At 38.8% G+C, this 27,306-nt stretch overlaps 1 protein-coding gene across 6 annotated transcripts in view; it reads right to left on the bottom strand.

Moving 5' to 3' along the window:
* Positions 1 to 26,949, bottom strand: part of side-VIII (sidestep VIII) — a 71,071-nt gene extending 44,122 nt beyond the window's left edge. For 3 of the 6 annotated variants that reach the window (XM_015173933.3, XM_015173935.3, XM_002049571.4), the window contains exons 1-3: positions 26,556 to 26,949; positions 20,055 to 20,482; positions 16,317 to 16,337 (exon numbers count right to left, since the gene is read on the bottom strand). In XM_015173933.3, the coding sequence (XP_015029419.1) occupies positions 16,317 to 16,337; positions 20,055 to 20,193 (160 nt within the window). In that variant the 5' untranslated portion in view covers positions 20,194 to 20,482; positions 26,556 to 26,949. The remainder of the gene's footprint in view (positions 1 to 16,316; positions 16,338 to 20,054; positions 20,483 to 26,555) is intronic. The other 3 variants (XM_032436939.2, XM_015173934.3, XM_070209972.1) reach the window with 2 other exon arrangements.
* Positions 26,950 to 27,306: the final 357 nt, after the last annotated feature.

The following is a 27,306-nucleotide window of genomic DNA, read 5'->3' as shown; positions in this document are numbered from 1 at the left end:
ACTGTCTAGTCAACTTCCGCCATAGAAATTAAATGCGCTCCACGCACATTTGTTGCTGTTGTTGTTGTCGTTGTTGTTGTTGTTGGAGTCGGTTGGTGGTGCTCTCTGATGTGTTTGCTGAAATATAAACACTGCGGTGTTCATGTTTTGTATGTGTGTGTATGTGCGCGTGTGTGGGTGTGGGTGTGTGTATGCCGCAAATAAATATTGCATAAAGTCAAATAGGCGCACACATAAACACATACAAATAGCCACAGCAAACATGAACCGATGTGCAGACAACGCCGGACAGCCCAACATCAACATCAACATCAGCATAAAACATAAACAGAAGCATTAGCAGCAAATCATTTAAATATACAGAAGCGAAACGAGCGTAGCTGCTTCTGCCTCTGCCTCTACATCTGCCTCTTCTACCGCCTCTGCCATTTAGTCACCCACATAAATGAGCCACCGAGCGACTAACTAACGGTATAAAGCAGACAAAACATAATTGGAGGGGTGGCAATGGACGCCGAATAACCGCCGGACAACGGCAATATGCGGATTTGACCGTGATAATAAAGTTGTGCGAGGGCTGCTACAAAATTAAGTTCAATAAGCGTTATAAATAAGTTAATGGAGGCTTAAAAGACAAATATTTCAGAAAATCTATCTTAGTTTGACTTTTATTACTGATACAGCTTCTCATCTTCAATTGAGTGAAATGCTTATACTCAGTTAAAGGAAAGCATTTGTTTCTGATTTTGTAGAACGTATTTAAAGGTTTCCTTTTAAGGAAAAGCCTAACTATCTGCTAATGATGATGATACTCACACAAAACTACAAAGCTGTCTAACTGCAGCTCTCGAAATGCTTGGATGAATGTTGCCATGAACTCATTTGAGGGATAATACAAACCTTGTTTGTGCAACATGGATGCCACCCGGCTATTGATATTAATATTTTTAATCTTGTGAGATTCCTGATTCAATTTCAAAGATAAATGTTCCTAGAAAACGTCTTTGAAACGTTCTGATTGCAACCCTCGCATAATATGTATACAGGCCTGCCTCTTGCTAGATTGCGGTGTAAATTTGATACACGTTTCAAGGACGCAGTTGCTGACCATTCCCAGTGCTTCGTTTTGTATTTGTCCTCCAGCAGCCCCAAAGCGCTGCTAATTATGCTTCCCATGAAAAGTAGTCGCAAAATGTGTTGTTTGTGATGTTTTTGTAGAGATGAATGTCTAGACACGAGCACAGGCAACGGCAACGGCAAAGGCACACAAACACACACAGACACAGATGCAGGCCAAGCACCTACAGAAAGCCATCTGGAATTGGGTAACAGCGGGCATCGCTTATTCTTGTTAAGTTCGCAGGCAGCTGCCGAGTAAAATTCTTCAACTAAAATTGCAAAAGTTTTGCCTCAGACCTGCTATGTGTGTGCTTGTGTATGTGAAAAATGGCCAAATAGCAACTAATATGGCGCACATTAATTACGACAAAATGGCGCTAATGTCGCCAGGGCGCACTTCCGCTGTGCGTGCGCCTGTATCTGTGTCTGTGTATGTGGGAGACATTTGTATGCGTGTCACGGCGCTTTTTTCACCAGCGCAACATTTGCGCCGAATGAGCGGAATGGCATTTTAGAGGCGCACAAAACGCCCTTTGATGGAATTTGTGTTGGCGCTTGCCTGCGTGAGTATGGAGTAAGCAAGGTCATAGCCCACGGCAGCGAGCAAGTAATTCATCTGCAAAGGTTGCTATAGCTAACGCTATTCATAAATTTATTATGAGTAATTTTCATTTTACTTCTTCTAATTATCGCCCACGGTCGAATTGCACAGAAATATTATAAGAAACCAGTCAGATCAGTATCAAATAAGACAACCTAAATTATACGCATCTATGTTCCAAAACAATTACTCCCATTTTTATACCCTGAACCCATGAAAAATGGGTGTAAGGGTATATTGTATTTGTGCAAAATACAAATCCATGTTACAGGCAGAAGGAAGCATCTCCGACTTCTACGATTTGGTTAATTTATTCGTAGCTATTTAATCTAGAATTTTTGTCATAAGCGTCTTTATGGTCGTTTTCAAGATCCTTCATAGTCGTATACTTGTATTATCCTCAATTTTAATACTCAGCTTAGTAAACATTTTGTATACTCTTTCCCATTGCTGCCTGCTGCCATAGGCCGATTTTTTGTTGTATGTTTCTTTTTTTAATAAATATTCTATTTAAATCTGTATTTACAGCACAGCCATACGAGGAGGGAATAAAAAGGAGCCATTGTTTGCCCCATGTTGTTGGCCATTGTGGAGCAGTTGACATGGCCGACCAGCGTCATTGTTATAAATAACTATATACGAGTTGTTGTTGTTGTTGTTGCTGTTGTTGTTGTAGTCATTGTTGCTCTTGTTATTGTGGTTTTTTGTAGCGCCGCTGTCGCTTAGGTGTGAAAAGGCGTATTGTGTGACCACATGGCCCTGGATACAATATGCGGTCCATCCCTCACGGCGGTAATACAAACGGGACGCTTAAAGTGTCCAATATTTGAGGCTGTGTCCGCGCACGTATATGTATATGCAGTAAAAATATAATATCTCTTTTTCCAATACGAATAGTTACCGCTATTGTTGTTGCTGTGGCGGCCTTTTACTTTTTGCTTTATTAGCCATACAATGCACGTAGGCGGACGGAATACCGCCGTTGGGCACAAAAATAACATGCCATAACCTCGTACAATGTGTAGCCATGTAAGGCTGCGATATACAACTGTTTGTTCACATACAAATACATGCACATATGTATGTATATGGTATAGTATATGGGATTTATGGCACTCAAATGCGCCTGTTTGCCCATCTTTTGAGTGTCTGCACAACGTCCCATGAAATACAACACAAAGTGGGCGTAAATATGGTTATCAAAAGGTTCCTGCTCGCAAAATTTAACAAAAAGGGGTCTGACAAATACACCTTTGTACTCCAGAATATACTTGGTAGTGTTAAATGTACAAGGCAAACCGACAATCAAATATGTAATATCCCTACACTAACTGGTCCCCATTGATTTCAAGGAAAATGAATAAAGCAATTCACAGAAAACATTTATCCTGCCTAGGTAACCGGCACTTTTGATGTCCCAGATTTGATTTAAGCAAATTAAAAAGAAACAGCCGTTTTACCTGCAAAGCCTTTCGAAGACACGGTTAAAGCAGATACATAATTTCCATTGAATTTTCATAAAATAAATGGATATGAAACTTGAGCAAAATTAAGCCTCTTACCAGTTTATTATTCTTATATATATTTTTTGCAATTAAAATTCGAAGCATACATTTACGTATGTGAATTTCACAATAGTTTTGACTTTTCGATCCAATTAAAATATTATAAAGCATGAAAATTGACTGTGGCATGTAATACACGCAAATAACAGTTGAATAATTTAGAGCAGATGTCATTGCTGCGTGTAAGGACTTTTATAAGCAAATATTGATGCGAACATAAAATGTATTTTCGAGCCACCGAAACATACAAATAAAACAGAAAGCTGCGCGAACTTTAGATTCAAATAAAACACAGATAAACGATAACAAATCCGAAACGTTAATTTAATCGTAAGGCCGTACAATACAGGAAACAGCACACGCAACAAACAAACACACATTAGGGAGCGCAGTAGACAAGCCAATGTAAAAAGGATAAAACATAACACCCAGAAACGGACAGACAGGCAGACAGACAAGCTGTCGGGTGAACAAAGTGTAGTGGGAGACAAAGCTTGAACTCCAAACGTTGCAAACAAAGCCAAGCAAAAAAGCAAAAGGCAACACAACAGCCGGGCCAAACAATTGCTTAAAGCAGCCAAAGTGCGTGGCATACACTCCCCTATACACGCACACTTACGCACACACAGAAACGTTTTACAAAGTATAAAGCCCAAGACTGAGGCAAAGCCACAGTCGAAGCTAGAGCCACAGTCAAAGCCAGATCCAGTCGGAGAGCCGTTGGTTTTGTGCGCCAAAGCCCACCTGCCACCTAAGCTCAGTGCGTCACGTGCTGCTTGTGTGTGTGCGAGTTTCATAAAGCTGCCTGTGTGCGCCTTGAAGGAGAGTACAATATATGGCACGTCTTAAGCCTTAGCCGGGCGACTGTTGCTTCAGTCGCGCCCTTTGCTTTTAATGCCAGCCACAACAATAAAAATAACAACAATTGCTGCTGTTACGCGCGAGCTCACACAAACACAAACACACACTCCTGTACACACATTTATATATTTTTAAAATGCTACTTTCACGCAAAATTTAATCTCAATGACATTCGAAGCGAACTACAGACAAGAAAAATATAAGCAAGCGAGTAAATTCCCCCTCGAGCCTCGACTTTTCCTTCTTTGTGCTTGCCACTGGGGCGTGGCCTGTCTGCACAGTTGTCACACATTAGACTAGGCTAATAAGCAGATAATGAAAAATTAAACTTGGCATACTCATACATATTTTTGCCCCGGCCTGTTGTATGTCCGCCTTCGTTTGTTTCGCATTTTTGGTCTAAAAATTGATAAGCATCAAATTAAAAATGCAGCAAAAACAAAACCAACAGATGGACAGTAAATAAAACCACATAAAAGCCATAAACGACTGTGTTTTGTTTGTGGCCCACACGCAAAATGAAATCTAACAGAAATGCACGCGTGTGGGTGCAGATGTCGGGCGGAAAACGAATAGAAAAAACGAAAAACGCAGAACACAAAACGATTTAGCCACAGACAATTTTGCAATTTTAAATGTTGTTGTGCACATAAATAATTTGTATGTATGTGTGCGACACACATACAGACGCATACGCTCGCATATGAATGGACATTTGTATAGATTGCAATTGGCAGATAAGCTTGTTCCTATATTCGGCTAAGGCCTTATGTTTAAGCGCTGATAATGCGCACAATTGGGGTTGGCTGTGAGAAAAAGGCTGGCGGGGTGGAGCTTGTGCAGTGGACAAAAGATTAATAGCATTGTGCGCCTAATTTGGATTTGATTTTAATGCGTCTGGCCGAACAGCTTTGATTGCTTAAAAAAATGTTGTTGATATTGCTGTGGGGAAATAGCTCTGCCAAGGATTGAGTTATTAGGGTTGCATAACCAGGATCAGTGAAGGGAACATCATTGGCAAAGCTTACGAAAAGAGTTTAAGCGTAATTGTCCAGTGTCTAGACATAGGCGATAACCGGCCACTGACTACTTATGCTTTATTTTTGGAATATGATTTTGTTGGTGGTGAAAAACTAAAGAGTTGCAAGCAGGTAGAATTCGGGACATATTATGGAAATACTTATCATCCCATTGTCAAACGTGTTTTACATTTTGTTGACTATTTAATTATCAGGTAGTGTATATTGAAACATATAATTAACTAATTAAAATATTTTTTAAATAATTTAAAATCAAAATGTAAAATGGTTTAATTAAGCCAATTCGTGACTGCAAAAAAAATATGATTTATCAGCCCGTGAGCCCACCCAATGTTGACTGCTATATTGGAACATCATTTAAACCGGGCCCATAATAGTGGTAGCAACAATAATGACAACAGTCGCACAAGTTGAACATGGCAAATGCAATTCCCGCCGCCACTCGGGCGGCTTTTAAATTTTAATTAACTCAACGGCCCGGCTACTACCACAAAGGCAAACAGCAGTGGAAAAGCTGCATGCGCATCCATAGCCGTTGCCATAACCATGGAAAAGTCGTTGCAAAAAGTTATTATTTATTTCATGTTATTTTGTGCTGTTCCAACGCGCCATAAATGGCGACTGGGCCGGGGCAGTGACATGCGTCCGCCTCGCTCGCCCCATGCTCAGACAAGGCTCAAAACCAGCCGGCATTGGCCGGCTAGAAGGAAAAATGCAACTAGGCTGGGGCCATGTTCATTTATTTATGAGCATTTTACACAGCCAGTGCACAGACAGCAGCCAGCAGCCAGTAGCCAACAGCTAGCAGCGACGGCCTCAAAAGTCGACTCAGCCACAGGCAGCTGCATCCAAAATTATGCAAATTTTTTAGTCTTTTTTCATTTTTCTATTTTGTTGTTGCTCTTGGTAAATACCAGTTCGCAACGAGTGTCCAAAATTTGGGTAGGGGGGCGTTCCATTTTGTTGCCCAAGCACACAGCATTCAAAAGTGGCAGCTCTTTGTGATGGCGCCCACCCACTTGGCCGGCGGGTGCAAAAGTTCAACTGTTGTTTGTAGGTGGACGTCCTTGTCAACGCAGCTTTTGTGTCTGCCTAGAATATATAACCCATTTTTGGCTTTTTACGACTACAAGCCAAAACAACTAACTATGTGCTGTCCTGCCCGTAGCCCATCCTCTACTGGGCCTGTCCCCATTCCTGTCTGTGCTGCGGTCTCCGTCACATGCAAAATTTGTGTGTGGTCAACGAAAATCCCCAACACAACCGCCATCGTCATGTTGCTGTTCAGGCAAGCGAAACCCAACAAGAGTTCACTCAAATTGCATTTGGTAAGCATCGTCCGATGTCTGTTGTCCAGAGTCCAATGTTCAACGTTTTGTTTACCAGCCGGCCTACAAAATAATGCTATGGATTCGGGTTGGGAGTATTTTTATAGCGTGGGCTTAAACAGTTAAAGAAAGTAGTTTACATTTTTAAGTGCAGGCTTCAAGGCGTGCCATAAAACTCGTACCCACTTTATGAACCCTCAAGCGTATTTGTGGCCGCTTAAGTGCATTCACCCGGTGCATGAATCATTATTACATATCAAATATCGTATATGTATGGAAAAATAGCTCAAGCCCACGCAGAATGCAATATAAAACTCCACCTGGCAACGCAGTTAATATCATATTTCATTTTATTTAGCAGCATCTGCCAGACGGTGGGGTGGCGTCCCCTTTTCCAACTTTGATATATGATAGATACATTTATAAAAAGTGTTTTCGACATATTGTAAAATTGCAGAATGTTTGCAATACCCTTTCAGCCAGTCACGCGTAGGCGGCGTCTGTCTGTCATCAGTGTATGTAAATGATATGATTGAATATGAGACATTATTTAAAATGACAGGACTGGGCGGGGAGGCTACTGTCAGGAGTCACAAAGCAAAACGTACCTGCACACAAACACACATCTCCGTTTCTTTCGGTTGCCTAACTCTGCCATCTAAAGAGGTGTATATACATACATATTCATTAGAAATCAAGAAGCTAATTTTATTTGTTTCGCGTTGGGGATATAGATGACCTTGATCGCACTTTTGATCAAGCTTCTAGCACCTTTAACATTGCTTCAATGTTTAAACAACTAAACCGTGCCAACTCTTTGCAAATGTTGAATCAAAATTAACATTAAAATAGCTGAAACTATTTATATTTAATTTATAACTGAAAAATGTTTCAAAAGTATTTTTTCTGAAGTATTGTTGGACTAAGATTCGGTATTTTTTCGAACTCAAATAATGTGTCTTTGATATTTTGACAACTAAGCAAATGTATAGCATATGTGGAAACTCGAGATTAGGTTTTTTAATATATCAGGTATATTTTAAATTTATGATAGCCTTCTGCTAAATCAATATCAATATTTTTTCAATTAATTCTAAATAATGAAAACCATATTGAATTTATTTGTTATTGATGGCAAATACATTTTTAAATTAACTTTAAGGAACATTGAATTTTAATATCTTTTATAATTATTTTTTGCCATTACCGACTGCATTTCGGGGGAAATTGTTGTTGTTCAGCTAAATAACAACATCTTACATTATTTGCGCAGTTACTGTCACAGCTTTGCAATAACAAAGGCAATAGGGACAGGCGTTCAAGTCGCTGCTATTGCTGGCAGAATAAAGCGCTTAACTGACAGGTTAATAATCTCGACTCGATAATCGACAGCGCACCCGGACAGCGCACCCGCACAAAGGACATAAGACAGAAGACAAGCGATACACGAAAGACGACAGGCTGACAGCGAGCGCAGAATGCGAACACCGATAGCCGCGCAATACACGCACGCACACACACGCATAGACGCACGGATACACGCACACAGACGAAACGACACAGGAGCGACAGGACTAAGACTGTAAGGGAAGCCCTTGGCATTCGCCTGGGCTAGATTCAATGCGGGCAGCAGCGCACCAAGGGAGTCCAGGGATAGCGGTAAGAGAGCTTATTAACGTGACACAGACAGCTATTGGGAATTCCAGAGAATTCGCCGTGTTTGTTGTGTCTTATCGTTTGCTCCATTGATTGGCAAATATTTCAATTATTTTTTCATTTTGTCAATAAATTGTGGCGGGCGATCGTTGCCACCGAAATTTCTGTCGATTTGGCAAAACATTTATAAATCTCATCCAACAAATATAAGCAAAATGCGTGCGTTATTTATGGGCGCCGCATATATATATATATATATTATTTTTTTGCGCCCTAGCAAAATTGTCAAGCGTCTGACACACATTTTCCAGCGGCTTGTAGCTTGCAATGGGCAAAAAATAAAATATAATAAAAAATGTAAATAAAATCATAAATTTATTAAAATGCAGTAGCAGCGCGCAGTAGATCCCAGTGCAAAGCCAAAATACATTTTCATGTCCGTGCAATGGAATTTACATGCAAATTTAAAAAACCAGAACGCTACACATTTCTGTCTGTGTGTCCGTGTGCATGTATGTGTGTGGGTGTGAGTGGTGTGAGTATGTGGCATATTTGACATATAGCCGAGTCGGTTTTACAACGTCATTGCTGGTTCTGTTGAAATATTAAAATGGATGGCACACAAATGCATATGGCTGTGGAAAACTCAAACAACAACATCGAATGAAAGGAAACTATGAAAAATACATATTTTTAGCGCTGACAAATATTTGCTTAATCGATTTATTATTTGTTGCACAATTTCATAATGAACCGGCATTAATAATGCCTCGCCAGGCTTAATGTGCGCTCAAAAATACATGACCAAAACACACACACATATAGCTACATAGCTACAAACATCCACGCAAGAATTAACTTATTTGCAATTTGCGAATAAATAATTGCATTTTTTGGGGTTTGTTAAGTCAAGAGAAAAATTGTATTAATTTTACAAAATTAAAGCTTGCAGCAACAGTTGGAAGTATGTTAAATTTTATATATATATTTTATATATTTAGAAATATTAGCCATATTTCCTTATTTGAGTCATATATGATTGACTGTTGAGTAAAAAAAGATTGATAACGAAATCAACAACAATAAATGTGAGAAATTAAAACTAAATGGTTTCTCTTCTTAATGAAGTCGCGCAAATACAAATTTAGTTACAAGTAATATTTCTGAGGAGATAAATAACGTCTTTTTACCTCATTATTTATTTGATAATGTTTTTTAATGTAAGACCAAACATGGTCAACAATGTTTCCACGATATTTTCTTGAATTTATATTGTTATCCTCCGTAATATATATATATTTTTGCATATAAAATCATCCCGTTAAGACCAAATTGACCGAAGGTGTTCGTCTTCTTAAGATCCAGAGTGCAGCCAATCAAAAGGCCAACAAACCCAACATTTGCCACTCGGCACAGCTAAGTACCAAACAAACTTGGGTTGCAGTCCAGTTACTTACAGGGCTCCAGTGTAAGCAGCAGGACTGCTCACGCCTTGTCGCTCTGTTGGTTGTACCTAAAGCCAGTGACTGGCAGGCGGATGGGTGACCGTGCGAGCACTGGGAGCAGAGGCTCTCTCTGGGGCTGAGGAGCGTTTGCCTGTTACGCCTCTTTTGTTTAGCTTTGATTTAACATTTTGTACGTTTACTTTACAGTTTAACAGGCGGCAAACGCACGACATGCTTGGGGCCCGCCCACACGGAGAGACGCCGCTCCGCCTCTGCCTTTGTCCGTGCCTGTGCGTTTGGCCCTGCATTTTTATACACTTTCACGTTGGCAATTTCATTTGGTACGGGTCGCTGTGGGAGTTCAAGCTGAAATGTGCTTTTAGTTTTTGCTTTTCTTTTGCCCATTTTGTGTGCGCACTTGCCCCTTTATAATGTCCTGTGTCCCGTGTCCCGTGTCCTGTGTCCCGGGCAAAATAGTGCGCCGTAAAAGTGCGCGAAACTCGACTAGTACTGGAACTCGAACTAATGCTGAGAGCTGGAGATGGCGACGGAGATGGAGATGGAGCGGTAGCTGTAGTTGCTGTCCCATGTGGACGGCGAGTTGACAACTTTTTTTGCTGTCGTCGCCGCCGCCAACGTCGCTGTTTTTAGTTCTACTTGTTTAAGTGTAGTTGGTTTTAGTTGCTGCGAAATGTTGATTTTTTTCCTTTTTTAAATTTTCTTTTTTGTAGTATTTTTTTCCTTGTTCCAGAAGTTAAATGTTTCTACGTCGCTGATGCGCAACCGGGCGGCACAAATGCGAAATGGCTACAAACAATTTGAAGCAATAAAATAAAGAGTGCATGCAAAGGGTGGGTGGGAGCGAGAACGGGAGGGTTCGCGCTACTACAACTACAATTGCGACTACAACGACAACGACAACGACAACTACAACTACAACGGCAACTAAGTACAACGTCAACTACATACAGGACTACAACACAGGCAAATGCCACAATATCTGGCAAGCGAAATAAAAGCGAAATTTAATTGTAAAATTGTTATTGTACTTTGAAGTGCCTGCTGGTTACTCTCGGGGCGAGTGGTGGTTGTCGGGTGCCGTGTGGCAGTTGGTCCAAGTGCCACAGCGCTGCGCTTTTTGAGTGGTGCGTTGTGTCACACATTGCCCACTCGCAGCAGCAGCACCACCCGCCAGCGCTGAGGCTAACCGCGTTGCTAATTGCCAGTCAGACCACACCAGGCCGGCTGGCCAGCCAGGACTCGAACAATGGCAGCTCCTCGAGCTGTTTTCGGTGCAAGTTAATCAAACTTTACGTTGCGGGCAATGTGCAGGCAGCTCAAGAGCACAAAATAACGATTTAAATGATGCCCTACGCCAAATAGCTGAGTTGCAGCTGGAGCAATATAGGGACAGGCTTATAAGTAGGCCATTTAAGCTTTAATCAAAAGGACAAAACTTTAACTTCACTTGACCAACTATGGCGCAAAACCAAAATGCCTCAAACTACCCTACTACAAATAAAGTGGAGTACAAAAACGAGCGCTGCCATTGTAAAATCTTTGCCTTCTGCTCTGTGGCAGCAATTACATGTTTAATTAAGTTTTTGTTATGACAAGCAGAGAAAATCGTTCCCCGCCCATTCTGTTCTCTAATTAAAAAAGTGCACAACAGTGTATAGAATCTCCGAAATGTGTGAGCAAAATAAGCAGTTGAGAGGCGAATGAACTGCTGCGTCTGAAGCATGCAACATGCATTTGCAAAGCCAGAAAGTATGCAACACAGTTGCTCTGGCAATGCTGCGACTGCCACATCGAAGTCAGAAGAAGAGATACCAGCGCCAGCGTGTCGGTCAGTTAGTCAATGTCAAAATTTAATTTGGATTTTGTATGCAAATGGCCTTAAATGTTGCATAACAAGCGAAAAGCCCAGCACACACAGCCAGCAAATTGTTACATATGTGAGTGTCTATGTGTGTGTGTGTGTGTGTGTGTGCCTGGCTTACTGCTTGGGTGACATATGAAATTGCAAGCTACGATTGTCATTTGCAGACACAGACACTAACGCAGAACTTTGGCGCCGCATCCTGGAGCTTTTCCCTTTAAGCCCTTAAGGTGTTGCTCCGCACACAGGACCTTTCTCTGCCTCCAAAAGTCTGTCTGTGTCTATGTTAAATGCATTTGTCGAGCTGCTAACGACTTAACATTTATGATTAGTGCACTGTCTAATTGGTAGGCTCAAGCTGAGGCTTTAACTGCACTAATTGGCAATGTGTAACAGGGCTTAGTGACTGATTCAATCGGATCTTATGTTATCAACGATTTTCTCCTACTTCTTCATATACATATGTATTAGCAAAAGTTTAAAAGTTTTTCGATATAATAAAAATACATGTATCTACATATTTTTAATTTTGTTTGCAAAGCTCAGTTTATTATCGTTTTGCTGTCATCAATTTATCTTAAATTGTTTTCGATACAATTTGAAAAAAATAAGTTGAATATTTTAATTATAGTACTAAAAAACGAAATCTTTGTATTAAAAAAAAAAGAAGTGAGAGCTGTGTATAGAAACAGTTTTCGCCCATTTAACTCGGTAAATAGAAAATATTAAATGATTTATTTCAATCAGCTTAGCTATTTTAAGCCCATTAAATAAACTCAAATCAACAACAGCTGCTTATTAACTTAAAGTTAATTGTTGGAATATTGCAAATTGATATTTACATAAATTAGCATTTGTTGTTTATATCAATCATTTAAATTAATTAAATAACATTAAGCGTTAAGCAACACTTTTTTAAATGTATGCGTTGATGAATTCCAATGCATTTGCATATTGCAATTTAGTTTAGAATTGATGTCAATACAAAGTTTTAATCTTTAAGTAAATTCAAAATCAGTCGAATTTTGAATTTGTTGAAAATATATGTATATCTGCAGCTAATTCTCATCTCCTGCCCCCGAAAATATGCAATCACTTTTGGTCAGTTCGGGCTCAACTGTTGCGTTGGTGTGCGAAAACACTTATGCATTCATCTGTTTATAAAGTTAGCAGCCAGTCTGAGTATGCAAATCCGCAGAAGCAGCAGCGAGAACTGCTAGAGATTAATAGAAAACTTTTGCATTATTTTTTACACAGTCAAAATGAATTCTAACTTTGCCTTTAAGAGATTTTGATTTTTTGGGAAACAAACTTTAAGAAAACTTTGGACTCCTTAGCATACGCAATGAGGCAGGGCATGCACGTAAGCATATTGGGGCCTGCAGGTAAAAGGCCGCAACTGTTTATTTATTTATTTATCTTGCGGCCAACACTAAAATGTAACTAAAAACACAAAATTTGACGCCTGCCTGCTTGCCTGATGTCTACACATGCATGGAGGCCAGGCCAAATGAGAGGGTGGGAAGATTTTAGGAGGTAAATTCTGATTCGGAGTCCTTCGTCGAGTTGACGTTTACGCTCCTTTGATATATTATGCACGCTTGAGGGCGGCAACAAATAATCAAGTATCAAATTCCACACGGAATGCTAACGAAAACACACAAAACGATTTTTTGTGCCCAGGTCACAGGGGAGCATTAGATCGGGTCAGGAATGGGATTTGTTAAGGCTTGTATATATTTGTGTGCGTGTGGTGTGTGTGTGTGTATGTGTCTTCCTTGGCCTAAGCTGCCAGCCAAATGAGGCAAGACACAGGCCGCAAAATCTTCACAAATTTGGAGGGCTGCAAAAACAAAGCCAACTCATCAGAGTTTGTCTCCAGCTCAGGTGGAGTCTGGTCCTGTAATGATGTGGTCTGAGTTTATGGCGCGTGCGGCAAATGAACAAAATGCCAAGAGTACAGACAATCAGCCTAGGCCACATGGCAACATCTTCCAACCAGCTCAACTTGCTTGTCTGAGCTGCTAGCTTTGTCAAGTAAATCGTCACGCAGAGCGTAAGGCAGGCAAAAATGCCTAAGCCGATTAACAAAGCATAATAGTTGCCAGTTGGCAACTGGCAACTGGCAACAGCTTTGCTCTCACAGCCAAACCGACAATAAACTCTGTATAGTGCTGGAACGAAGTTCGTGCATAGGGCAATCGAACCGGGGGAATGGTCAGCACCAGACTCAACAAAGTTGTTTGATTTTTCTTGTTGACTTTATGTGAATCCAGCTTGACACACACCCACACATACTCTGAGCTATGTCCGCTTGTTAGTTCAGTTGGGTATTAGAAGTTTGTTATTAAGTTTGCAGTGTGCAACTGATAAACATTTTCCAGCTGAGCTTGGCCACACAAATTTCTACAAAATAAGTTAAACATTTTAGACAATTTTATGGAAGCTGCGATCATAAAATTCCTGACCAAAAATATTTACCAATTACATAGTTATCAGCAAACATTTTATAATGTTTCTTACCAATGTATTTAAGATAAGAAAATTTTCAGCATATAAGATTAAAAAATTTGTTACATTTTGAACAGTTGTTTTTCAAGTTCCATGCTTGTTATTTGCAATAAAGAAACTAAATCTTAATAAATTATTAATATATTATTATATAATGGGTGTTCATATTTTTGACTAAAATATTTGGTTTAAGCCCATATGATAGACAATTCACACAAATATTCCAAATTAAGATGTCAAAAAAGCCTTTTAATAAGTATATTCCGAGCAAGAGTATTTCAACTTCGATAAATTTGTTGTGTCTCTTTAATTGTCAGTGCTGTTTGTTGTTGTCATTTGGCTTTTGTGTGATAGCATTTGGACATTCGGCTGCTGGAATTTGCGTAGAAAATCTCATAAGTCAAACATGAATTCCCATGCAAAAATGTTTTGTCATTTCGTTTGGCCGTTGTCGCTGCCGCTGCTTTTGTCTCTGCATGGGTTGGGGCTTTATTTTCCTGGTATTTGTATTATTTCTTTTTTGGCTGTGATTTATTAGGGCCTACTTTCATTTCTTGTGCGCCGTTCTGCTTCTTTTTTTTTCGGTTGCGGTTCGCTAAGCTTTATTTGTTCATTAGTGAGTCTGTTTAAGGCGCGGCAGCTACTTTCCAAAATTGTGTTGAAAATATTATTGCATATGCCAAGGAACTGAAAGGATATTAAATTGTTGGCTGTTTAAATACCAGCTGAAGAATTATTTATAGACAGCGCGCTGAACTCTTTAAGCGTCTGGCAATCAGTCAACACGAGTGGCTATAAGAAATGGACTCATCTCGACTGTCAGGCTTAATGAGCGCAAATAAATTCAAGTAGGCTTAAATTTTCCAACTTTTTTGCCTTGCCAATTGGGCACTTTTCCCACGCCTCGAACAGTTCTTGGCCACACAGCCACAGAAATTCATATACAAAAATAATACAAGAGACAAACAGTGCAAAAAGCGCTATGAATAACAAAAACACGAAGAGAGAAAAGCCAGAGTAGAGGAGAAATAAGAGATAGAATGAGACAAGCAAAAAAGATGTATAAGAACCGCAAATCTGAAACTAAGGAAAATGAATTCTATTTAACATTTGGGTAAAATTTCAATTTTTATTTTTTTATTTTGCACTCGCCAACCCTGCTGCAATGATATATAGAAATGAACGATAGTCTGCGGAGGGCGTGGACGAATGGGGGCTGCCTTTTTGTGACGTACGCGCCGTCTACTTAGGAAAATGATAAATGTCCTTGTAAAGCCATGAAATGAACAAGTATGAGGAGTGCCAGAACTCTGGCCGTGCTCCTTGGTATTTGGGCCAGCCAAGGCAAACAAGGACAATGTCCTCGGCAAACAGCAAGAAATCACAACATGCGGCAGCCGGCGTCAACTACGTTTCAAGTGGAATGGCCTGGCCAGAAGGCTGCCAGCTATCAGCTTGGGCCCTAAGTAGGCTACTCCTAGCACCAAGAGCCAAAAGCACATGCAGACAGTTGGCCTTATGTGTGTGTGTGTGTGTGCATGTGTGTATGTGCGCCTGTCGCAAGAAAAACGTTGACAAACTCCTCGCAGCGGCGACTTTTCCTTGCTGTTGTCATTCAACGCGCTGTCAGCTGATTTTTTCTGCTTTCTGCTTACAGGAAACTTGCCCCAAAAATGCCGCCCCAGAGGCAGCGACTTAAGCAGCGCAGGCATTTTTGCCATTCAAGTCGAATCAATGACGAAAGTTTTTGGCTAGCAGCGAAAACTACACGCACAGAGAGATAGACAAAATGAATGGAAGTAAGAGAGAAAGTGGGGGTAGATAGCGGACGGCAGTGGCCCTCCGGGACTGTCCATTGTTGCCCATCACTTTTGACCGGCTGAAAGTTGTTTTGGGGATCCTTTCCAGCAAGTCGCTTCGATTTCATGTCGAAGCTTTTGGCTTTTGCTTTTGATATCCTTCATTACTACGCTGATTCTTGCTTTGGGGTTTTACCCGCGCTTTCCCTTCGGCATCTTGGCTTTGGGGCGTGTGTGTGTTGTGGGCGTGGTAGCAGCTGCTGTTGTTGTTGCCGCTGTTGTTATTGTTGCGGCATCTATTATTTGGTCTGGTCAATTTTGTGTGCAAATTGTTTGGGTTTTGTCCGAACATCAATAATATTTTGATGTCCATGCCGCACCAAAATTGTTGCTAAATGTTTGAAAATTGTTTTCGGGTTTTTGTGGTCTTAAAATGGGCTTAACATGTGTGCTAAGCACGTTTATTTAACCCATTGATAAAAAAAAAGAAAAACAAACAGAAAACTTACCAGCCAAAAGATTTAGCAAGGCTGTGAAAATAAAATGAAAGGAAAATATATTAAATATAAATAAAAAATACATTAACTTAAAATATTAATGAAATAGTTTTAATAATAAAAAAATAAATAAAAGCATATTAAAATAAATACTTATAAAATCATTGCTTAACAAAGGTTTTGTTTTTAAAAGCAATTATCCATTTACAAAGATAATTAAGAACAACTGTAAGGAATTCATTTCACTTTAACATAAGTTACTTAATTTTTTAAATTCTCACAATCAAGCTCACATGAAAAGAATATTATGTAATCTCAGCAAAAGTTTAATTTCCAAAAACTATAAAATTAAACGTTTTTTCATCGTTTCCCGTGAAGTATCATTGAAAATTCTCTTTATTTGCATTCGAATTCTTAATAGTTTCTTTCTGTAATCCAATTCCTAAACTAGCCACGAATTCCTCACACATATGTATACATTTCTTTGAGCATAGACAAGTTTTATATGACTCTAAAATCTTGAAAATTTACCATTAAGTCCCAAAAACTTTTGCACAGCCGAGCCGCTTAGCAAGCAACTTGGCGCTTTGGACAAGTGCATCTTATAGTGCAATAGTATGATATCTATATCCAATGGATATGTATGGAGAGCAGCAGGCCAAGTTTACAGCGGTTGCAGCAGAAACTTAACTCATCAGAAATGCGTCTAAATAAGCATTTATAAAGCTGTGCTGCGGCAACAAATGGCAAACTTTTGGCTCAAACAGACAACAACAAATTGAGCGAACGCCCAGCAGAGAACCCAAATATAATTCGAAAGTTGTTTCCCAAAATGTTGAGTACGTTGTTTTCATAGAAATGCGATAAATACGACGTCGAGCAGGCAAAGGATGTGGTTTTGTATGAGGCGTAGCGGTTATTCGGCCGGCAGTTTACTTGGAAAACATTGAAATGCCGAAGTGAAAAGTTTGTGTGCCAGCGCCAACAACAACAAAATTCAATTGAAAACACATAAAGTCTAAATTTATTAAATCCCACATCCCCGGTCGCCCGCCCCTTTTCTCCCTTGCATCATGCGTATAAGCTTATGCCCCTGAAGTGTTTTCGACTATTTCCAACTTTAGCACTAAAACTAAAACATTGCCCAAGCTGCTGGAACAATATGCAGCCCAGCTGTAGGCGTTTCTCCTTCAATTGGACGATTTTAGGCTGCGGCTGTCGTTTGACTTCAGTCAAGTGGATGTGGCTGTGCTGCGGTGCAAGTGGTGGACGAGAGTGGTTTGCCCCGAAGTTATCTGGCCTCTAATTCAGTTGCCAGCCGCCCACGCGTCGTATGAGACAAATATATTCCCACATAACTCATACGTCATGTTGCCCGGTCAAGTGAACGAACACAGCTGAGGCATGTTAATGCAAAAACAAGCGACTCTTCTTATCCACATTCCCAACCTGCCTGCCTGTGTATTAATTTATTAAGTAAATCATACGCCCGGTAGCCCACGGTACGTGTACATACTTGAGTTGTATATTATTTGGTAGTGTTTAAATTTTGCTCTTTTAATAGACATATTATACTAACTACCTGATTAGTCCCACCACAATGCGCAATTAGCGGTGTTTTAAGGTGGCTTCGCTTAATTTTTCTTGCCATCCATAAACTTGGCGAACTTTGTTTATGCGGCTGCCCAATGGTGGTGCTTATTGTTCAATTTGCTTGCCAAGTTTTCGATGGCTGAAAAAAGTGAAGACTAACGCAAACTTTGCAAAGTTTCCTTGCAACACAAAAATATGGTGCGTCCTTCAGCTTTCCCTACTTCTCTCGCTCCTGCTTGGCTTATTTATTAGCAACATATTATTATTTGGCTTGCAAGTGGGCGAAAGTGATGGCCATCGAAAGTTTTGGTGGCTGACCAGCTGGCGAGTGATCTCGGCCCCTCCAAGCAATAACTCAGGCAAACAGAATAACAAGCCCTAAAAGCCATTGAATTGCTTTGCCAGCAGCTGCTGCTGACCATTAACAGCCGTGCAAAGTAAGTTTTCTTGCCTTTTGTTTTGCTTATTTTGCCAGTTTCTTTCTTTTTTATTTTTTATTCTTCGCTCGAATGGAAGGGGAGTATTAGACGATTACAAAGAGCTTGGCACATTTGGCTGCTGTAAGACGGGGAAGCTTTGCAGCCAACAAAATCAATTTCACATAATTTAAACTGTATTAAATTTACACACAAACTTTGCCAAGATAAACCAGAAATTTCATTTATTCAATAACGCAGCGACAGAAACGCTGCTTTGACAGCCACAAAGGCGTGCGCGTATTCACACACAATAAACTTTATGTTGATTGAATAAGAGTTGCACACACATACACACGCATTCACGCATATATAGGCTGGCTTAACGGCAGCCAAACTTTTCACTTGAAATTAAATTTCGCACACACAAACACAGAGACAAGGGCGCAAAGTGGAAAAAGTGGAGCAACATTTGCCGCCAGGCGCAATCAATTTTTTGGCAGCACACCGAAAAAACGAAGCTGCTGCCTGCAGTCGAAAGTATAGGACTTTGGTATACCCTGTTACAAAAATATAAAGTTATTTCAAAATATATGAATAAATCATTCGTTAATTTAACCATTCATATGCCGTGCAAATTCATCAATTGTATTACCTTAAATATAATTTCAAGCACACGTTGAGCTCCATGTTTCCAGACTCATTTATTATATATGTTAAATATGTGATATTTATCCACGTATGGAAATCGGATTTTATCGATTTAAAGGGACCCAACGTTGCAGGGACTTATAAACCATATTTACTGCCTCTGGCTTTTATTGTAAGCCTAATTATGTACACTTTATTGCTTCTGAAACGCGGTATTCTACCTTTGTGCAATATGCGCTACTTATAATACGATTTAAATTATTCCTGGTGATCTCATAACCATATGTTTATGTGAATTATAAATAGTTTATTAAGCCACGAAAACATGTACAAAATTATTTTCCAATAGTTATTACAATATAAAATAGCTCAATCCCGCCGTTTATATAAAAACAAAGATATTTAATAAGAGATTGTATGAACTATGTCCGCTGATCCAATCTGACTTTGGGAATAGTTAAAGTAATAATAAAGTAATAACTAATTTTGCTCGAACTCATTTTGAAAGAACATTGTTTAAATATGTTTGACATTTGTTTCACTATCTAAACACTTATACGTTCGTATTGAAAACGGGTGTCAACAATTTGTGGGCAATGTTAGGGTTAATATATATCTTTACGAAAATGTATGTGAGGCGCAAAATCCTTTTGTTTGAATAGAAATATAATTTCAGCTTTAATGGGTGGAACATTAATGCAACAAAACTTGGACCGAGCAAAGCCGCGAAATATATTACCTATTATATTAAATATATAATAAGTGATACATATTCTTATGTTGTTTGCGTGTTCAGTAATATGTAATTAAATATATAATACATTTATTATAATAAATAAGCTTATACTAAAAAACCAATAAATCTAAATAGAATCATTAAATGTCAGCTTCCGTAATAGGCGAAAACTAAAACAATTAGAGGATAATATAATTTAAAAACCTAACCTTTACCTGTAATAGCAAAATTTTATTCATTTCTCTTGATACCAAGCATTTAAACATTACGTCCCTTTTTCCAATGGAAGTAAAGGGTATTTTGTATAAGATTCAATAAAAGATTTTAAAAAGAGTTGCAAATTAGTCAACTTACCGTTCTCCTCCTCAATATTTCGTGTCATTGTCGTTGAAGAGCTGACGCGAGCACGTGTTGCTGCCGCTGCATGTCCGTTGAACGCCGGCAGGACGAGGCACAGCAGCAAGGACAATAGGCAGCTGACAGCCAGGCACATGGTTGCCTTGCGCTTTGATTGTGCTTGTGTGTGTATGTCCTAGGTGCTACAGTATGGCTATAGAGCAGCCTCGGTCTGAACTGCGACTGCCGTTGGTGCTGCTCGCCAATGCCAATGGCAAAACGTCGGGCAGTTTTCGTTGCCTACTTTCGGGCGCTACTGGAATTCACATTCGCACACCACAATCATTTGTTGCTGTTGTTGTTGTTAACTGGGCTTATTTGTGCATATATTGATTTGATTTAATTTGACATTTTTATTTACGTCCATTTACAAATTTTCGTGGAGGCTGCAAAAAAGAGGCAGTGAGGCCGAGGGTCAGCAAATTATTGACATGTCAATAAATAAAATATATAGTAGTGGTATATTTTTGGAAAATTGCCATTGCAATTTAGTGAATATGTTGTTGTCGTTGTTGAAATTTATTTAATTGCCTTTATTTTTGGTTCGGCAAAATTTGTAAGCAGATTTACTGCACTTTCCCAAACACATACACACGCACACGCACAAACAGACGCACACTGGTCACCGAATTTCACGAATTTGATTGGGTTAATTTGTTTGTTTTTATATTTATATCGTTTATGTGTTATTTATGTGGTTGAAATCGTTAATTTATGTTCTCCGTTATTGTGTTGCGAGCAAATTCACAAATTATGCAAAATTGTATGATTTTGTTTTAAAAAGGTTTTTATTTAGTTTTTATTTATTTGCATCATGGCGAAAAGTCACTCGAAATTAGAGCGTAATTTATTGATACACAAGTGAAACTGTAATTGATTCTGTGCCAACGAATAAACGGAAAATATTTTAACGATGGAAAATATTTGCTTCAATATTATAAATAGCGTAATTTGGATTGGTCCAGAGTACGGCTTATTTTTTGTTAATTAAATAAATGCTAAGCATTTTACTTTATTATTATTGATTGTTAAGCAAATAAAATGTGCTTCAGTATTTGTAAACCATTGAAAATTGTTTGCTTTTAAATATTATTTATATAAGCGTATCGACAATTTTGCTAAAATATGCGTGCTAAAATTTAGATCAAATTCCAGTCTGCAAATAAAATAAATTATTTAAACAAATATGCAAAATACAAAATGCTTTTGGAAATAAAATTTATCTAAGGAAGTCCGAATGCTCAGTAGGATTTTGGACTCTTGGAACTAAAAACTTATAACCCACTAACTAGCTCATTCTTATATTATGGTATATTTTATATTAAAGAGAAATGGCCTAAGCTTAACATAAAATTATCTTACAAAACCTATAATAAATAATTAACTTTTGCTGTCACTCAAGCGAATAAATACCTACAACAGTTTTCAAGGAACAAAGACCGCCGCAACAGGAACTTTCTTATGTGCAACTGAGCATATGCCAATATATTTGGCCTAGACAGCAACAAATCAAACCGCAAGCGCCTCATCAAGCAGCAACACGTAGAAAATGCCTACCGCACCTCAATATTTTACAACATATTGCACTCACAGTGAAGCGGTTTTAATTAAAGTATATTTATAACTTGGGTCCAGGTCGTAGGTGGCACGCGAGCAAGAGCGAGAGAGAAAGCTATGGGGGGAGAGCTATGTGGGGAATTGTGGGAAATCATTTAAAATGCCGCTTGCGTACATATTTGTTATAATTTATGGTGCCCATATAAATGACTAACAACACACGAGTTTCTTGGTAAAAGGAAGGAGGACTTACTGGGAACTGGAAACTGGCAACATGCTGAGGCGCAAAAGGACGAATCACGGAAAGTTGAGCAGGGCCAAAAGAATGGAAAAACATGTGCCCAAGTATGAACGCGTGTAGATCTTTAAAAGGAGCCCAAGGAAGCGCACAGAACGTGCCAGCATCAAAGTTCAATATGAGGAAGCTGCCGACGACGACACTGCAAAAGTAATGCCAAAGACCTAACGAGTGCAAATTTCTCTTTAGACTTGGCGTTTGTTTTTTGCGCTCGCAATGCTTTTACTTTTACGTAGCAAAAACTCAATAAACGATAAACAGGAAAACGGAAATCGGAAACTGTATACGTTCATGTTTCTAGTCTACACGGACACAAACACACACACAGACAGCGCCGCCATTTTGCGCGACATTCGAGGCAGTTCGACGTGCTTTTATGATATATTGACTTGCTGTGTTTTATCGGCCACGTCGCCATAGCTGGCAATGCTTTTACCCTCGGCGCACTAATTTTATTTTGCCGCTGTTGACAAACTCGCCCCATTTCCACTTGTATTTGTGTTCCTCTCACTTATTTTTTTTTTTTTTTGGTCTCAGCAGAGCAGATCATAAATAAAATTTTATTAAACTATGCGACTGTGAATGCGAATGTGACTCTGGCTGTGGCAACCGCAACTGTCAGCCAAGAGCTGAGAGTAGAGCGCATCGAAAAATGTTGGCGTTTAATACAATTTTTGCAACTGGCGCATAATAAATCTATATACGTTTATTTATCATACGCCCCGTTGCCAGATTGCGGCGCTTTCGTTCGGTGCGGCCTAAATGGATTTCCATTCCAATGGATTAAAATAAAAATAATATTAAAAATAGAAAACAACCAGTCGTTAAGCGATTAATGTAAATATTTTTGAAAAGCTATCATAAAAACATCTATGTAGGAAATATGCAGAGGCATTTTTATTCAAATTGATACCAAATATTGGCAGAAAGTGCCAAAACAGGCGACATTTATAAATCTGTTTTATTTTTTTTAAAGCGTTCGGCAATAAAATTTTAGAAAAACTTCTGATAAATAAAGGGAAACCATGTCAAACATTTGGTCACTGTTGGATGACAAGTTATATTCAATTTAGAAAATCATAAATCTTTGAACAACATATGAGGCGACAACTGCATATAAGAAATAAAATTTATAAAACAAATAGAGCTTGATGGTAGAAATTAGTGTTAAATGGAATATTATAATAAAGAATTACACCGGAAGCTTTGGCAAGGCAATTACTTCTTCGCAATGAAAAAAGAGCAGGCGCAAACTGCTAAATGAAATCCTGAAAACCCTGACAAGAATATTAAATGCAGACTATGGAGATGGCGTGGCATATAACAGAAAAATATTTAAAAGAACTCCACATAACAAATGCACCCCATTACGTAAAATACGCCGAGCTTTCAAAAATCTTAATATACACACTCGAGTCAATAAAGAACACTTGTATTTCAAATGCTTGATTTCCATTATTTTGACAAGCTCAAACACTATTAAATATTACATTAAATATTATATATATATATTTGACGGCCTAAGTAGTACAACCTATAAGGAATTTAATTGCCTTCTACGCCTTGGGATACTCTACAGTTCAATCACGCGTCTAGCGATGAAGATCTTACAGTTTTGGCTATCTATATCCATCGATAGAAAATTATTTTAATTTGCTATAAGAAAGTGTAGTCATAAATTAATGTAAAAAACTCATAAAAAATCAATGCCCGACTGATAATGTATCTTATAAATGCGAAGATAAAATATGATATTGCATCAGAAATCTGCTTGTTTAAAAACTAGTTGCCCCATACTGGCTTAAAGATACAGAAACAACTTTTTGCAACATTAGCTAATATGGGTTCGAGATGTTGTCCACATAACGTGGCGTATACGTAACCTGGCTGCGTAAAGTACGTTGTGCCAGTTTACTCGATCGACGTGCACTTCAATTTACAAACATGCCAAGCACTGTGTATGCAAGTTTGTGTACGTGTGAGTGTATGTGTGGATGTGTATTTTCCTGCTGCAGATGCTGAAAAGTGTGTCGACGTTTTTCCATTTCCGTCGTTGTTGTTCTTGTTGCAATCTAATGTAATGAAGTGTGTTTGCATTAAAATGCAATTTGAAGTGCAAAGTTACAATATTATTATGGCGTAGCTTACAGGTATGTGTATGCGAGTGCTGCATGTGTGTGCCACATATGTGTATATGTGTGTAAAGAGCCCTTTGGCTTAGCCCTGAGCTATGCTGCTCGTACCTGCCCCAAGTGCCAGGCGTCAGAGTCGGCGCCATTTTTTTTCATACTTTTTTTGCGGTTTATGTGCGCTAAGTGAGCCTATAAAAATCCATGCATGGCTGCCTCTGCCTCTGCTCTGGCTGTTTGCTATGTGTGTTCAAGTACATTTTTATGAATACTAAAATTCCCAAAGAGCAGTAGCAGTGGCTGTGGCAGCAATCAGAGCGTTCAACACTTGGCATCATCATCGTATGCAGCTGTTGTTGCTGCTAATTCTGTTGTGTACTTGGCGGAGGACGCGAAGGCAACGCACATTTGCATGCCAGGACATGTCAGTACATTGACTAACACTTTGCCGCCCCCAGTTTGGCATGTGACCTTGCCACACTCTAAGCACGATCTGGCAACATTGGCTGGTCATTTGATATGCTTAAGCCACAGACACATGCAAATTGCAATTGAATGCAATTGTCGTCTGCTGCCTGCTTTAGCTACGTATTCGGTTACAGCTTCGGTTTGGGTTTCGGTTTTCCACTGGCCGCAATATAAATTGCATGTTAAAATACATTTCAATACGCAATTTATTCACTTTGTTTGGGACATATTCAAATGCGCGCTCGGCCCATCCATAAAATGTGTCATGCACTGTGCTGCATTGTGGTCTCTTGTGGTCATCGGTTGCATACAATTGTTTGCTCTACTATAATTAATTGTGTCGAAAATGGTTTTAGTTGTATTTTAATAATTAATTATTGTTTCTGCCTGAGGCTAATTGGCAAGTGCAAGTGGAAATGCATTAAGCGCACGATTGCTTTTGCGACATAATTGTCACAAAGTGATTTTTATTTGGCACGTAATTTATAAAATAATTTAATGACAGTAAAATAATAATAGCCTGACTCAAAATTATAGTAAATTATTCGCTAGTTTTAAATAAAAATATTCACTTGTAATATAAGATAAGATATAAGACACATAAAAACATGTATTCAAATGACAAATTAACTAAGCATTCAACAAAAATATATATAGGTATATATATTATTATTTGATATACTTATAAGTAAATGCCGCAATTTTCTCTTTAAATTACTTTAATTAAACCATAAATTTTTGATGATAATATACTCACATGCAAAAGATATGTTTTATTTAATATGTGACAGCGTCTACCAAAAAGTAGATATTTAATTTTGTATGCTATCAAAATTATTATTATTATTTAACATATTTTGTTTACCTATTTAAGTTGATATTCATGTTATATCTTTAGAATTTTAAGTACTATTAACTTCAGAAAAAAAGTTATATTTATTTAATTAATTTAGTTTATGTAATTTTTTTCATTTCAGTTTTGTTGATATAATTATATTTATATTATTTGTTAATATAATTGTAAGAATTATGCATATTTAAAAAAATATACAATTAATGACAAGCAGTGGTCATGTACTTTTATTATTTTATTTATTTCCTCGGTTCTATATTAACCATTTTCAATCTAGACAATCTCCATTAACCATTTCCTCTAGTAGCACAATCTTAATCATTTTATCTCCCATTTATCTGCTGCGGCTGCCTTTTGTCGCATTCAAGTACCTTTAAATCGCTGTGTGTAATGAAATTACACGCACACTTCAACAATTTAGCAATTGAACAAATGTGCATCACTCAACACTTTCAGTGCTTGACATTTTTCTATTTGATTATAGTTCATATTTGTTATGCGGATTTCAATGCCAGCAATTTAGCACTTGAGCTGTGAAATTTGATAACACTCGAGAAGAAATGCCCTGAATAGCGCACAGCAATGCATGTTGCATAAGAAATACCCTATAAATACTGAACACATTCAATAGAATTCACAACAAAAACAAATTTTGCACAATTTGTATGGAAAGCAGCAACAAAGGCCTGCAAAAACTATTTCAACTAAAGCTTACAAAATAAAATCTTTTTGGAAAGAGCAGTACAGAAAATCGTCTTTCTGTGCCGGCTTACACACACACACACACACACACACACCCAAGCACACACACGCACATAGACATTCATGCTAACTGGGAGTAATCCAAACGACGCCGTTGCCGAGATTCGTTTTTCTGAAAGTGATTTTCTGCTCGCTGGCATTCGCTGTGTTTTCCATGAAAATGATTTTCATTGAGAACGAGGCGACAACGACAACAGAGCGTGGGAGGGCCGCACTCAGATCGTATTGGATCGGCTGGGAAAGTGCCCCACCGACAGACGTCGCACGAAAGTCGACAAACGTTGATTTGTAAATTTAACAACGACAAAAACAACAACAACAACGACAACGATAACGACAACTGTGACAATGACAACAAATTGGTTGTCGCTTACAACAAATCGACTGCTTACATTTTGCCAGCTAGTAAAGTGTAAAGTATAGGCGGCACACGCGACAATAAACGCACCAAAAGAAACGTTCAAAAATCGCGACACGTTTTAAATTTTGGATTTCGGCTCTTTTATGGGATTCTCTTTCAGAGTTTTTTTTATGTATTTTAATTTCAAGTGTAACTAACGCGTCGTATGCGCAATGTCGACAGCCACATTTTGTTGCGTTTCACATCTCAAAGAATTAATGAAACATTCGCCAACTCTTTACATATTTTTTACTAATATTATTTCGTGTGCCTAGCTGCACGCAGCGGAACGCACAACACGAAACTCGATACGGAAACGGGTTGCGCCACAGTAATCGAAAATCCCGTTAGTCTCGACCGTACCCGCGGGATCGCAAACTCTCACTGAAACGATTTTTAGGGTATACACAGAGCAGAACGACCGAGAAAAGTGCCCGCAGCCGAAACGACGACAGCATCCCGAGCAGCCCACCCGAATGCCGCAACTGAGCCGCCAATGAGCGAGGCGAGCGAGAGAGCGAAATTGCCGATGTGCCAGCCGAGCGCAGCAGCCCATTTGCTGTTTGCTGGATGCTGTTAAGATGCTGTTAACTGCCGCCCTGTTAACTCTGCAGCCGTAGGTAAATAATTTATAGCAAGCTTTGCAGCGCTCACACAAGACAACAAGTAGTCAAAATATTGCAAGTTATGGGCATCCCTTATTTGAATGTAATAATTTCCTTAAAAATAATGTTAAAAATTAA

This window comes from Drosophila virilis, chromosome 5 (genome assembly GCF_030788295.1).
Source record: "Drosophila virilis strain 15010-1051.87 chromosome 5, Dvir_AGI_RSII-ME, whole genome shotgun sequence".
Lineage (NCBI taxonomy): Eukaryota > Metazoa > Arthropoda > Insecta > Diptera > Drosophilidae > Drosophila > Drosophila virilis.
The sequence above is the reverse complement of the archived record's forward strand: the minus strand, read 5'-3'. Positions and strand labels throughout refer to the sequence as shown.